This window comes from Zerene cesonia, chromosome 13 (genome assembly GCF_012273895.1).
Source record: "Zerene cesonia ecotype Mississippi chromosome 13, Zerene_cesonia_1.1, whole genome shotgun sequence".
NCBI classification, from domain to species: domain Eukaryota; kingdom Metazoa; phylum Arthropoda; class Insecta; order Lepidoptera; family Pieridae; genus Zerene; species Zerene cesonia.
The window spans coordinates 6,351,211-6,367,377 of NC_052114.1; the positions used below are offsets into that span (position 1 = coordinate 6,351,211).

The 16,167-nt window shown below is 32.1% G+C and overlaps 1 protein-coding gene across 2 annotated transcripts in view; it reads left to right on the plus strand.

Annotated features, from left to right (window-relative positions):
• The first annotated feature begins 12,456 nt into the window (after positions 1 to 12,456).
• The window catches only part of LOC119831487, a 31,887-nt gene continuing 28,176 nt past the window's right edge, over positions 12,457 to 16,167 (plus strand). For both annotated transcript variants that reach the window (XM_038354870.1, XM_038354871.1), the window contains exon 1: positions 12,457 to 12,919. In XM_038354870.1, the coding sequence (XP_038210798.1) occupies positions 12,663 to 12,919 (257 nt within the window). In that variant the 5' untranslated portion in view covers positions 12,457 to 12,662. The remainder of the gene's footprint in view (positions 12,920 to 16,167) is intronic.

Here is a 16,167-nt window from a genome sequence, read left to right on the forward strand (position 1 = left end):
AAAATCAACTCTCTTTAAATTATTTCCATCGTTGTTCTGCCTCTGCAAATAAAAATGATGCTTGAAGTATATATAGTTCTTAAAATCTCATAGTTAGCATACTTCATTACAGAAAATTATGAGTCTTTTTATATAACATAATACTCTATATCAAATCATCTAGCTATAGATATAATTATGGGTATTACTTCCCTTGTTTAGGTACCAACATACTGTAACAATGATAAAGCCACCGCTATATCATTATTATTATAGTTTGCTGTAATTACTTTTAAACTGAGCCAAGTAACATATTTTATCACTCGGTTTAATCTGACAACCTACGTACTCCTCATATCCTCTACAGCCTTTGAAACGTCACTCAAACTACTTACATAAATTTTCCGTAGTTTAATTAAAAATTAAAAAATAGCACAATTTCAAAGCGCAGCGAGAAGAAAAAATTTAATTGAAAAACTTCATTCATTGCTCGAATTTTTTTTTCGGTTTCGTTATGGTTTTAATAAGCGTTGGATGGAAATGGTTGCAGAATGTAAGTTTAACACTTAACCGCCACCGGAGAGGTATGCAGAAGTTGGTGCAATTAAAACTTTTTCGAGTGTTCTTGCGTGTTTATCGAGGCGCTAATAAAGTGTTTTAGTATCAGAATTTCTTAATTACAAATACGCAGTAATAAATTCCGTAAATGAAGTAGCTTATAGCTAGCGAAACCACAAAAATAAATCTATATTACAGTTAATTTACTCGTTACAAACAGTTTGAAGTTTCTGTATGACATGTATAAGAATGTTAATAATCACAAATAACCTACTAAGAGTTGATTTTTTTGTAAATTGATTAAAATAAAACCGTGCAAAGACAAAATGTTGGTGTAGAAGATATAAAACAAATGACCTATTATTAAAGCAAGTAATGGTGCTCAGAGTACAAATAGATATCGTTGTTGTGGTTAGGTGATCCTGTGTTTGGTAACCCGAGATTGTTTAAGATGTTCTCGCTACATATATATGGTTTTACACTATCTTCAGTTAAAATATCCTTGTTTGTCTTCATAATAGTTATATAATAAAGGAGGTGTTGCCCCCAATTTCGTCAAAATGAATTTTCAGAATGCAAACTTACTTCCCATGTATTACCCATTTTTATATACTAGAATTAACAATATATAATGAAACAATGGACATTATTAATTTCTCATTCGAAATTACTTAAATGAAGGGGATCATTGATGAAATAAAAAAAAATATTTTAACACTTCTTGCGCTAAATGATTGTTTATTCCGTAAAGTTACAATGTCAATAAGAAGTATAATATAATTCAGGTTGATTTTAATTAAACTGAGAAAATATACTTTGTACATTATGTTTCTGTTGGAACATGAATATTTAAATCTTTTTAGATCACCTAGAGGCATGACCCTCCATTTCTCGGAAAAGTTGAGGTCGACGGTTTATTAAAACATAACACAATATATAGACACGGTTGGAGCAATGAAAATGTAATAAGCGTATATGTTCCTAGTAGGGTATATAGTTAAAATATTGTAATGAATATTAATTTAGCAGATTGTGAACTTAACTGCTTATAGTTTTGAAATATAGCATAGATATTATTTTACTTTTTTAAGAATTGCTAGGTTTTTTGACTTGAAAAATAAATGATGTGTTGTTAATATAGTTTACAATACAGCTATTGTATTCTCTTTGTTTTAAGTGTACACCGAAATATCCACTCATTTATTTACTGACTTTCCCTTTGACGTTTCACAACAATCTTGTATTTCGCAACGAATTGTCCTGGAAGTAGGAAAAAAGGAGTCATATTTAAAATATCGCTATACTAGTTAAATGAGTTTAGTTTATCCATAAAAATTACTAATCTACCCAAATCAACATGATATAATATTACCTACATAAAAAGAGAAAAGTATAATATTTTAGAAAACATAATAAAACTATTCCATTCAGAAGATAATATACCGAATTTTTTAAAGTCAATATCATTGTATCATAAGATAAAAGGATTAAACAGTTTTATCGCCCGCCTGCTAAAGAGTGCTAATTAAAATTTAAGTGACAGACCCGAAGAGCTATTTAGCTTGCATAGAGAGGGACAATGCCTGTGGAGTTTATAGCACTCTCGCTCGTTGTTGCATTCTGCATCCCAGTTTTCTTGCTTTGAATTTTTAAACGTGCTAATAACATTGTTATGTAAAGAAGGAAATGAAATTCTCTACGCCGTGCGACGTAATTTCAAAGGCAGTTAGATTGTGTAAGAATTTTCATTTATAAAGCGTTGAATGTTCTTATTTATTCCGAAAGACTTTGAGAAGCACAATCGTGAAGATATGAAGAACAGTGTATTTAAATATGTAGTTTTAGGTACAATGCAATTTAAGCTTACCGCAGGGTTTCATCACGTACTTTAAAATACGCGATCGATGCGATATTTAATGAGTAAAAAGCAAGTCTCACCCAACGTCAAAGAAGAGATGAAGGATGGAGGGTAGATAGATAATTCAAATTTATGAAGTCAATTTGCATCTTTCATTTATGTTCATAAATAATCAATTTAAAATTCCCTAGAACTAATAATTTAATATCATCCATTGCAAAATATGCACGGAAAAGATTTAATCTTTTACTTAAAAAACCGCTGAACGATAAGACAAACCAATTGAGCACAGAAATCGTACCTGACGGCCCTAGGGGATGACAAACGGTGAACATTTTCAATCATCCAAGGATTAACCCGAGCTACGCAGATTTAGAACATTCAGATAAGGCACTCGATAAGGGTAATACATTATTGTACTTCACCTGATTTCATTAGTTAACTTCAACTTGGTGATAATTCGGATATTCGTATTTGCTGCATGATTAATTTGGGGTGTGATTTGTGAATAGATTAGTTTATTCATATTAATGCGATCATTTAGTCGAATAAAGGGTTTGAATAAGTTAAGCATTTTCTACATATCTACATGTGAAAACTAAATGCAATGTTATAAGAAAATACTAAATGGTTTTCTTGTAGTAACAAACAAGGGTGTATTATTTCTTATTACAATGAAGGTTAATGAGCATTGCTCATAAACACATGAAACCTCGTGAAAGTAAGTTACAGGCCAGCCGATTCTTAAGCTCATCAAGTTGAATAAACGAAAATGTGTGTTATTAAATAAGCAATAATTTTCACTAAACTGGCATAAAACATAAAAAAAGACATGTCTGTAACAAGTTATAAGAATTGCACACCCATCGTAAGTTCTCTTCTTCTTTCAAGTATATCACATGTAACATAACACTATACTAGTTATATTTATTTAAATAGTAATATAACTTTTAAATCAAATATTGCTACAGGTAAATTTATGATCATTATTATCATACATACGAGAAATTATGTCGAAGAAGCTTTCTATCGTGTTTTACATTACATATGATTATTACCACAAATATATGAATTAAACATTGCTTTCATGAAAAAAAAAAAACATAATTTGATATATATCTGTATAAAATTCTAGTTAGTAACCAAGTCAGCTAGTCAGTTAGATAAATTTATGTTCATGTAAATGGTTGAACAGTAATTTCTACAAATAAAATCAATTTCCACCGACAAATATTTGTATACCTTTAACCACTCTCATAAAGTTAAACCAACTTAAAGCCCTAAGGAGCTTTTGCATTCAGTTTTGATTTGCAAAGGATTAGTCTGGCATTGAAAATGGAGGACAACGAAGCGCATCTGAGACTCCCATTTATTATAAACACATTTGTAATTTATTGTATGGTGACTTTAATGACATTTGGTCGTTCCTTGAGTTAGATCTGGATCCTTGTTTATTCAGTGCGATTTTAGTAATAATTGGCTTTCATTAAAGTTGTTGTAAAATAAAATAAAAACAAAATATATCAAACAAACTCGTGATTCGCGTATAAAACAGCGCACACATACTTATTATCATAGTTATTTTTTTTTTGTAAGCGAAAACAAAATTGTTGTCTATGTTTTCTCGTGTATCTCGTGTTTGAGTTTGAAATTTAATACGAAATCGTGCGTCTGAAACTAGGATCGATTTTTCATTACGCGCGAGATGTAATCAAATGTCTATGCCCTACAGGACTGAGACCTTTTTGGTTTTCAAGCCCGATCTGTATCACGTGTCTTTTACAATTTTTGTTCAAAATTTTTGTGTTCAATTTATCTGATTTATGTTGTATTCAATTTATTCCTTTGATAACTCCATTGAATTTTTTGCTACATAAAGTTTTCGTGTATTTTAATTGAGTATTTTTAACTCAATTAAAAAGAGCTTTTAATTTGATAATGCTAATTACATTAAATCTAATTCATAGCAATTAATGTCTGCTTCGTGATTGCGTATCTTCCGTTTTGAATTGAGCCTGTAAAGTTAAATTGAAATGTCACCTAACTTTATATTTATTAGGATTAATTTAGATCTGTAGTTTTGTTGGTCTCAATTATTTTACTATATGTATGAGTTTAGTTTAAAATCAAAATGCACAAGTCTTATGTAGAATATTTTTTTACTATAAAGTATTATACGTATTTTATTCATGTCTTTTTTAATATTAAAATTCAGCTGTCAATGTCCTGCCCTGGGAACATGTAGATGCCTGGGAATTCGAAGCGTTGACACCGTCCATATTTTATCCGATAAACCAAGATAAGCTTTTTAAATTCTTCAGTTATGAGATAAAAAATCGAGATAACTTTCATATTCAATACTGTTGAAATAATGAATACCGACAGTATTTGAAACATTACAAAAGATTATTTGCATAAGTAAAAAAAAAACATATTTTATCGGATGAAACTAACATAATTCCAAACTGTCTTCGTCATTGAACCAATCCAGAACAAGGTGAATTGAATCAGTATTGAATTGTCATGGTAACACGACATTCCTCACAATCTTGCGGATATTATTCTATTTACTTACGTGCACCTGCTTGGTTATTAGTTTCTATATCAATCGAATCTGCGCTTTTTTATTTAATTTAGAGTTTACTACATAATACAACATGTCACGCTACAAAATTAGCTGTTGCGTTGTTTGTTAATAACTTTGTTCTCTGGAGAATATACAGAATTTTCATGAAATATATCCTGCAAAAAGCATTCGTGAAGACTACAAATAATCGACAACCATTAATACTTTTTAGATGAGGCTTTGTTATGGTGGTGGTGGCGGAAATTCAGTATTTCAATGAATGTATATTATGAACATGTATTATTTATCACATAGTTAGATATGATAATAAACACTCAAATGAACTCATGCCTAATTCTGTTACTTAATAACGTGTAAATGAAAAGTAACATAAAGACGTCAGCGGGTCATTGTAAAGCTAAAGATGCGGTACAATTCTCCATAGAATTATTTTATTTTTTTCGGAAATAACCAATTGAAGAAACGTAAAGAAGGGTGTCCTTTGCTGTAACATTGAAATTGAGTGCCGGAGCTCCTAATAAAATACGACAAGGTATGAAGTTCATTTTACGACCGCGAGCACTGAATTCTTTTGTTTATAAGCTGTTATCAAGCACAGCTGCAACTGTGACTAACTGCTTTCAAAAATTTTTTGTACCGTAACAATTAATACAGGTCAAGTAATTACGACTTGCATTGTTTGCAATTATTTCAAATTTTATAACTATGTATGAAAATATAATATAATATCATAATTTTCTATACCTATAATTCCTTAAAAATCATACGTGTAAAAAACTTCTATTAAATATGATAAATTTTTGTTGATGTTTGACTATCTTAAATAGTCTATGAAATAACTACTGGGAATAAAGAAATAATAATATTTGAGTAGTATGGAACTACACCACAATTCAAGCAGATATTCATTGCAAGATTTGTAACAACAACAGCTTAAGGTTCAATTAAAAAATCAGTACGTTATGACAACCGTATTTTATTAATGGTTTAAAAGAAGACCAAAACGTGCGAATAATAAATTGATGTAGGTGGCATTCGAATCAAGCTTCGGCATGTTGCATTCAAATTGTTTGCACAGTTAATGATGCAAGCCAACGCTGCAAACGAGCAAAGATATAGTAGCAAATGGAGGAAACCATAAATCGTTTGACTTAAATTTTGAACTGGAATGAAACCCTTGGTTTTAGGTTACGGAGATCCCGCAATAAGCAAATGTGATGATTAACTATTGGGGTTTTAGTTTGAAAAGCAATAGACCAAACATAAGTGCAAATGTTAACAAATGTGGTGCATATTTTGTTAAGCTTTTATTCTTATTTTTATATTGTGTGTGTGATTTGTTTCTTCTTTACTGCAGCAAGTGTTTACGGTTTCAATTGTGACCTTATATAGCTTTATTGTCAGAAGCTTTTGGCGTTTAAGACTCGGATTACTAATAATTCAAAAGAACGGACGATCGAATATGCAAACAAAAAACGAATACATATTTTTACTATTTTTTCAACTTATAATTATTCCATTTGTTATTAATATGACAGGAAGAGAAGAAATATGTCACTAGCTTTTTCAATCCAATTTTTCTAGATACTTTTAGAATTTCGACCCATCTTCTCTCTGCCGGTCTGCCTCAATCCCCTTGCCGCTGGGACCCTTCCATATAGATATCTTTTATGCCCACCTATCCACGTTCATTCAAGTAATATAGCCGGCACTTAAACTTTCTTAGTTCTTTGATACTTGATGACAAATACGTATTATGTATTTTTGCTTATATGAAACTGTCTACATCATGGACGTTCCTGACGAATAACGACCATATTATGTAACAATTATTCGAATTTTAATGAAAATTCTTCTCGAAATTTAGTAGGTAGCCGTGATTAATGGACTCTGTAAGCTTCAGACTTTTTACAGATTTCGACAGGGGTGCATGCTTTGTCCAAATTCTTCAGTGATTAATTGCCGCTTATTAGATGACATAATATAAAAATATATCATAATCGTAGTATAATAATGTATTTTCAATCTTGTTTTTTTTTCTTGTTCTTAGCGGCGAAACAAGAATTAATATAATTAAAAAAATTAAATACTGAAACGGTATATTTATTCAATAACTTCCTAATTGTAAATATGGCTCTTTACATATAAAGTTTCAAAATTAAGATATAATAAAACATATTATATATACACAGTTGCAAGAATAAAATAATAATAATATGTTAATAATCCCATGCCGATAGTGTAGAATCAGTATCTATGTCTACTACGAAGATTGCGAGTTTAAATTCAGATTTTCATAAAACATGTAAATTAATGGAATTGCTAAACAAGAAAATTTGTAATGAACTCTTACTTCCTTTGCTACGCCTCGATAACAAAGATATAACCCGAAGTTGTCTGATATTGTTATTATGAAATGAAAATGTTATTCAAATTCGAACCATAGCTTGCAGATGGTAGTTTGGTGAACTTAGCGTAGTTGGGTCTGCAGCGATACGTAATAGGAAATATTATACATACTTCCAGTACATTTGAGGTTGCAGTGTAGGATTATTTGGACTTAGTATTATGTTTACACGTAATATCAACTGTTCTATACAAGGCATTTGGGATAAAGTTAAAATGGCAGCTGTAACCAGAAATTTATTACGAGGGGAAATTCCGGTCCCCGACTAAACAAGAAATAGACATAATTTCAGTTATTTCGTGGTATAATATTTTGTGTGCTTTATGTGGAAGAAATGTGACTGGTAGTTTGTTTTTTATTATATGGATAAAAGTACCTACAGGCCAGAAATATAGTTTACGAATAATTTTATAACACATGGGATATTTTGTTCTTTTATTTGACAATAGAGTGCTTACTCAAGTCTCCTATTTGAATGAATAAACATTTGAGTTTATGTGTTTGTCAATATCAAATTCATAGGCCTACATCTTAATATGTACGTGTGTTTATTAAACAAGCAGTTTCTACATTTGAATCTACTTAAAACGTGTAAGAAGTATATACGTAACTTATCGTGGTTGAGCAAAAACATGGCAATTAAGAAACGATTAACAATTGTAAAAACAATATAAGAATTAACACGAACAAAGAATAAAACGGTTAATCCCTTTTGTGTTGTGCGAATTGTAGCACTCTTCGGGCCAAGGGTCGGTATTAGGCGGTATAATCTCGGTATGTCACACCATTAACTCGGCTACATTATGCATACTTCGCCAGCACGTGAATAATATGACACGCGCCGCATTCCAGCCTTATTGGATTGGATTCAAGTATGGAGTTGCCGCGATACGGAAGAGTTTTGCTTTGCAGTATGTTTAATGTCATTGTATGGTGCTTTTATTTTATTATTGATTAATGCGTTCAGATCAGAGTCTTGTTGAATATAAGAAGAGATGATTAAATTAATTTTTAATTTGTTAATCAGTGCCATTGTAATAAAATGTTTGGATTCCCTTATATTGAATAAGGTATTTACAAAAAATGGAAATGCTTGTAATTGAGAATATTATAATGAGACATGCTCAGTTCTCAGTTAAAAACGAAAGCACATGAATGTAGTATTTTCCATTTCTTTCTGTATTCATAAGTGCAGTAGGTGTTAAGATTTCTTATTTATATTCAGAATACATTCAGTGAGATTTCTGTAGTATTGGGTTTTGGAATGTGTTATTCCGAATGAAAATACGAAATACTATGAATTAAATAATAAAAAGTATTAAATTTATCTCGACTCGGATGCAAGTAAATTGTGAAGCATGTCTAGAGCGTTAAAACTTGTTCCTAAATAGAACTTCCATGTACTAACTGGATCTAAATTAGTTGTTAGTTGATGTTGCCCTGCTTTATCGCGGCTTCTGCGATACTACATTGTGTTGTACTTAGTTACCGATATATGCGATGAAGTACATTATATGAGATTAGATAAATAATTCCGCTGAGAAAAGACGTTTGATTATGGTGCTCTGTGATGATATTTGATGATTCTTATTTGTCATGCCATTTGGATAAGAATAATGTGTGGTCATGAATTATATCAATAAAGAGCTTTGTAAGACCGTAACTATGTTGTGAAGTACGACGAAGTAAGCTAAAACATAGTAATATGAAAATTATGCTTTAAGCACCTTTATAGTTCTCTATAAACCGTAATGCTACTCTTATAACAATGTAACGAGTAACTAAAATGCATTATAGTACTACAAATATATTATGCTTAACTTATCTTATGATCGCGTCGTGAAATTCGGAGCTGACTTTGATGTGGGCGTCGAACACGCTTCGGCACGAATTGGGCCAGCACGCACCGGGGAAGTATCATACGTCCAATCCTTATCCTTTAAAAGCGGGCAGCGCATCCGCAGAGGCATTACCTCTGTGAAGGTTCATTGGCCATGGTGACACCATTTCATTTGCTCTCATGAAACAAAAAAAGTAAAACAACGTTTTATATAATTCGTAATTTAATATAACCAAATTTGGTAGAACGCAAGATTTCTATATTATTATCCAACCATTCATAGCACTAATCAATACATTATCTGGCAATCAGTTGCAGGAAAACAATAACGTACAATACGTAATAACAGCATTGACTTGTTTCGGAGAACTGTATTATAAATTACCTACTGTTGGTTGAATTCAACTGCCTTTGATAAGCATTTTTCCCGGACTAATATCAGGAATTTATCAATTCATTGGAATCTCTATTAGAGTTGCATGCATTTTTCCTTATAACGTACCAGAGCAGTGTAAGAATAACAAAATCTGGTACGTTTGACTTTGAATTGCAATATTATATCAGGTTGATACAAATTCTCGGGAACATAATTGAGAGGTGTCTTAAAACACAGTCGGCTGTAGCTCTAGGTCAGAAGGACTTATGTTTCAAATGACTGCATTTTATAGCATCCGTTAAACATAACTTTTATTTCAATAAAAAGAAACGATCAGTCCAGTTTCAAGAATAGACCGAGATTTTATTGGTGAATTAATTTTTAGAATTGGATCATCTTTTCAGGAATAGAGATGGCCGCTAGTAAACTTTTATATGCATTTAAAATATCCTATTTATTTTCCAAACTGTTGAAATTTATTCTTTAAACATACAGAGAAATTATACGTGGAATAATTTGAATTAAAGTTATTTATTTTTCACCGTGTTTTGAATAAATTTTTATCGAGCCTGAGTATTTTGTCAGAGTTAGTCAACCTAGCTGGTTCGCCATGGTAGATTGATGAGACAGTCGCCCATCAACAAGATTTGTAGTGATAAGTCATGTCGCAACGGAGAAATTTTATCATATGATTTTTGTATCTGGAGGTAGATTGATACTAGAGACTGACTTAGACTACTTTTAACCGCGTGAAACATTTTTTTTTATAACGCGGGCGTAGCCGCGTTCTAAAAGTAAGTTCAATTAATACACGAATTGCAAATAATAAGAAACTCACAATATTTTCATGCTGTCGATGGATATAAAGAAGAAACACGTAGTTTCTTGAAGACAAATGTTTTAAAGCTCTTATATCTAAAACCTAGTTAGGGATTTGGTTGTACGACGCTCAAACTAAGTACCCTTTCGATAAAATTAAGCTGTTAAACTAACAAGCTGTTTGAAACTAGCAAGTTCTTCGGCTTTAAGTTGACTGCTTTCCACGAATGGATCTATGTCTATACTGGTACACACTCGTAGGTGTTATCATGACATTAAAATCACCGTATGTTCTAGAGTTTTCTCCATCTGATTTCACCCTTCGGGTTGATTCGGGATATTAACAAAATAAACCATCACAGATAACGTAGCTCTTTATTGGGAAAATATTTTTTTAAATTGGTCAAGTACATCCAGAGATTACCCTCTATGAAGTCACAAATTCGCAAATTCACAAACTTCATCTCTTTGACATACTATTATGGTTATAAAAAGGAATAAAATAATTAGAAACAGACAAATAAATATATACATCGGATAAAAAAGCTTACAGAATACTAATATTTGGATTTTAAAATATCGCTGATATCTACTTCGAAAAACCACGTCTGGCGGTGAAAAATACATCAATGCCAATTCTCTAGGGGAGAAATATTATTTCAACACGGCAGAGCTTCGTTCGTATTTGAATTTATGCGGGAGCAAAATATTAATTATTTTTATAACATAGTTAAAAAAAAATAAATATGTTTGCAGTATCAAATTAAATTAAAACAAATACTTTGAAATGAACCTGGCACATGAAAAAAAGAGAAGAAAGAGGTCCATTAAATATATTGTTATTTATTTTTATGGAGTTAAAAAAGGACGGTCTAAGCAATAAATCGGGTACTAAAAAAAAGGAAATAAACGTGCGCGGTTTTATTCAGTGGGTTTTGTTTAGCTATTTCGAAAATTTGTTTAAAAAAGAAAAATACATGCAAATATCTATATATATATATAACAGTCTCCCCGTGACCGCGCTCGCTGTGAAGTGTTCGAAACGTCGGGTTAGTAATGTGATTAATGGATCGCGTTTAAAATCCGTTGAAAAGTTTTTAATTTCTAAATGTATAATACTCGCGTAAAATCAAACACAAGAAAATACTACAAACAAATATATCAAAAATTTAAAAACGACTGTTCATGGCATCTTACAGCCCTACTAATAACCATAAGCTCTTTAAATACAGTTATTGAAAACATTCACAGGCATTTAAATATAATATAATTGCATATTTATTCGTGAAAGTAAATACTAGGTAGTTAATACTTTGTAACTAACGTAAAATAAATAATGATGTGTAACAATCACACTGTATACGAATAATCTGTATGTGAAAATTTTACCCGTATTATTTTAGGACCATTTTTGTAAGTAAGCTATAATATGAACTTGGTAACAAAAATTAATACTACTTAAACCAATTTAAAAGTTCTGCCGTCTCTTAGCCCCATAATCTCATTTTTAAAACCGTAACCTGTATTTATCTTACGCAGCTTCATATATCATGACAAGTACTCGTTTGCAGGCCCCCTCTAAATTGGATGTGATGTTGGGCTTGGAATGGGCGAAATTGAACTATATCACCCAACATAAATTAATTAACGAATCTTTCTGAAACGAGATTAATCAACGCTCAGACAGATTGACCGGGTCGAGTTCACAGAGCACTGACGATGAACATTTTCATTATCTAAAATAGTTGAGATAATGGACACCCTTTGTTCTGTTTTATTTATTTTAATTTAATTTTCCTTACGCTAGCCAGTTGTATTACAATGTAAAGGTATATACGTAGTTTTATGTATACTGTGTTTTGTTCTTTGTTTAGTCTTACCAGTCGTATCTTAATACTTTAAGAACTTTCATTCAATTAAAATGTGTCAGAAGAATATACATAGCATGATGCGATATATCAAAGGATTTTGTGTGTAGAATTTTAATACTAGCTTTTGATAATGAAATAATTTTTTGTTTCAGAAGGTCTCGCATAGACGGCTTAGAACAAAGATTTCAAGAGGCATAACAATGATATGGGAATAGCTGAAACAGCGTTTCTCTAAGGTCGCCCAACGCCCACACATGTAATGGTGGCTAGGGCGGGTCGGTGTCACTGAGGTGGATGGTGTTGAAGGGGTTGGGATGGCGCGGCGCGGGCGGCGGGAGGCACGGGCGCGGTGAGGCTGGCGGGTGCGATGCACCGGCGCGCGGCGCTGCTGGCGTTGACCCTCCTTGTTCTTGCGGCTTCTGGTCGGAGGTTGCGCGTGCTCAAGGACGACGCCGCCGCGTTCTACGTGGGCATCGCCGCTCCGCCGTCGGCCGCAAGCGTCGTGCGCGCCTTCAATCGCACCCTGGGCGACGTCTCGCAGACCTACCTGGCTGGCGACTTTCCGCTGCACCTGCGCAATATATCGCTGCTGCCGCTGTACATCGAGTTACCAGAAGATGAAAGGTTCGTTTTTTTATAAATTTATTGATTTGTTCTCTTAATATAATTACTAATTAAATAATTGGTTGACTTATCGCTATATAGTGATTTCATCCAGACGACCAGACCGTACGGAGAGAAATTAGATAGAGGAGAGGAGTTTTGTTTATAGTATGATACATAACAAGATAAAGTTTGTTCAATACTACCAATAAACCTACATTTAAAACCTATGAATACACATAGTTAAGTATCCCAGAAAGATTTATTAAGAATCTTCGAAAAGTATATTTTCCATTTCCTTCAACCGGTATTTAGGGTAATTAAAAAATGTATTTGTATATACCTATGTAAACAAATTTCCTCGTATGAAAATGTATTTATTGTTTACTATACAGCATTTGCATATTCAATATAAACTTTATTACCTAATGATACCGTACGGAAATCTCCATATCACTCCATACGTAGAATCAGCTTGTTTGCATATTATGCGGGTAAATATTCACCAGGGCTTTTGTATTTGCCATATAAAATATTTCCTCTTCGTTACAGAGCTGTTTGGCACACTGATAATATAGATGAAGATAACATTACTCGCTTCCAAGTATAAATGCGTAGTCATCGTGCCAATTCTTATTAATATTTACGAAGGTAGTCGTATTGATTTTATTACGCAGATTATGGCAGTTGAAGCAACCTTCCTACGCTTATGTATAAATAGTTCTAGCTCACCTGCCTCGGAACAATGCTTATAAACTCAATTTAATGTACATTGCGGAGAATGTATGCAAATTAACCATTTATTCTAGGCTTGTATAATTACTCAAGACAAAATAATTAAACTTCTTTGTAGTGTATAAATGTCTTATATATTTTTAATGCGATTTTAAATAACAATTACAAATAACATTCAATTATTGGAAACAAAGAAAGGACATTGGTTCTAAATTAGCAATATCCGAATTCTACTAAAAGGTTTATTGGTAAAAAAACAATCAATAAGGAGACTATAGACCGTTATTTACATTATATTATATTGTAAAGCTGCGTTTATTTGAAGGCGTTTGAAACAGTGACAAAAGTATAACAATGGATTTGATTCAGAGTCCAGGGTTCCAGCATAATATTATGTAATTTCAATTTACTCTACGTCCGATAGCAATAATAGTTTTTAGTTTTAATCCGCGATACTAATGTTTTCATTTATATTACAGTTAGCAGTAGTTCTCCGTTTGTTTTAATTATTATATTTCCAAGGATCGTTAATTGTGTTTTAACTTTTTAACCAAGTCAAAAAACTCAATTCAGTCCATCTGTTTTTTGTGTCTTCATGCATAGTTTCGTCGATCATGAACCGATTTTACTGATTCTTATTTTTGATACTGTAATATCTAATGTAAATGTAATATCTATCAGAGTCCGATGAATTGAGGAGGTACCTTTCGATAATTATTGGGGTGACTTATGTAAATGTACAAATTTGTCATTAAGTATTTTAAAACACTTCGGCTTTCGAGTTAATCTGATATTGAAGCACTGACGAGGGAACTCCTCAACTATTTACAGCTATATATACAGCGATATAGTTACCATGCGTTACACACAGATTATTGTTACTGAGAACTTTTCATCAAAGTGGGTGGTCAGCGTCATTAAGGGTCTGGTGATGAAGACGAAGAATTGTTTAGAGATTAAAAGACTCCTCACCAGTTGATACGTTTTAATTTTTTAGTTCCTGCAACAATAATACAGATAAACATGACTAAATGTATGAATAATATAAATAATAAATTAATAAATAAATTAAATAAATTTTACGCCATTTAGTTTACAAAGAGTATATTTTGTAGAATACATAGAAAGATTTGATATGTTTTAAATTAATGCAAAATGGAAAACGAACACTGATAATTGAATTAGAATTTCCATTTAAATTTAATCAAGTATGCATGTTTTTGACTATTTGAAATTTTGCTATTTCAATAAGATTGTTGACCGCCTCCTTGGTACAGTGGTTAACGCGTGAGCGTAGAACCGAGGGGTCCTGGGTTCAATTCCCGGTGGGGACGCACAAAAAAAAATGTCTTGGTCTGGCAGGACACAGAAGGCTGATCACCTACTTGTCCGTAAAGAAAATCGATCGGTGAAACAGATGTACATCATCTGCCCCATACCCCACTAGGGGACACGGGACTTCACTTACTTACACTTAATAAGATTACCTTTCTTTATATTTTTTAATAATATTATTAACACCTGTATTTAAATATCAAAAATTTCGTATTCATAACAATTTTTTGATACCTACCTATTGCAACGGTAACTATCAAAATAAACAACTTTTATATTTATTTACGTTCCTATAAATAAAAAAAAGATATTATGACCATGAATAGATATTATGTTAAAATATACACGCGGGAATATGTGCCAGCTCCAGTGAATTTCCCCTTAATAACTTCCTAGCCATCGTTACGATCAAGATAAAAGTGAAATAGGCGCCAATACATAATTTATGACATTTATTACTTTTAGCCGGCGTCTACGCCACCGTAGCCGGTACCGCTACACTCTACAACCATCGTACGATAACGATTTTATCACAATTCAAGTGCCCTTCTGTACTAATGATTTATACCCTAAACCTCAATAGTCCTACCACTAGATCGTTTCATCTCCAAGTGTTCATATCCAAAATGGCCGACTATTAACGTAAGCTCGACAAATGACGTTGTCCCTACTAAAATGACAAGATAATCGGTCAGCAATTTTATGACAATAATTTAGTTGATGAAAGCACATTTTAAAGGAAAATAGCTTTGCAACTTCTTGTTTTTGTAAATTATGTGAGAAGTTTAAAAAATATGTATACAGTTTTAAAATTATATAAAGTTGATCTGAGTTGTGTCTGTATGGGTAATATACCTGTTTCAGCAGAAATCTATAAAAAAGGATAAATTGGCTTCTGGAGCCAACAGATTAATTAGCCTGCTTTTAGTCGCTTCAGACATTTGTAATAGGATTTTTCACGAAAGCGTAAGGGTTGATTAATGAAAAGTTCGTTTAAATTAATTCAATATATAATTCATATGCCTCCAGGCTTTATTATACCCGTATGATATTGTAAAGCTAGGTATTCTATTCCATAATTTATACATATATCAGGATAATGCAGTGCAGCATCACATTACAGTACGTATACCTAGTCTTGCCATAAATATTGTAATAAAGAAAAAAGAAAATTGTTAACTGCAAATAACATTTATTAC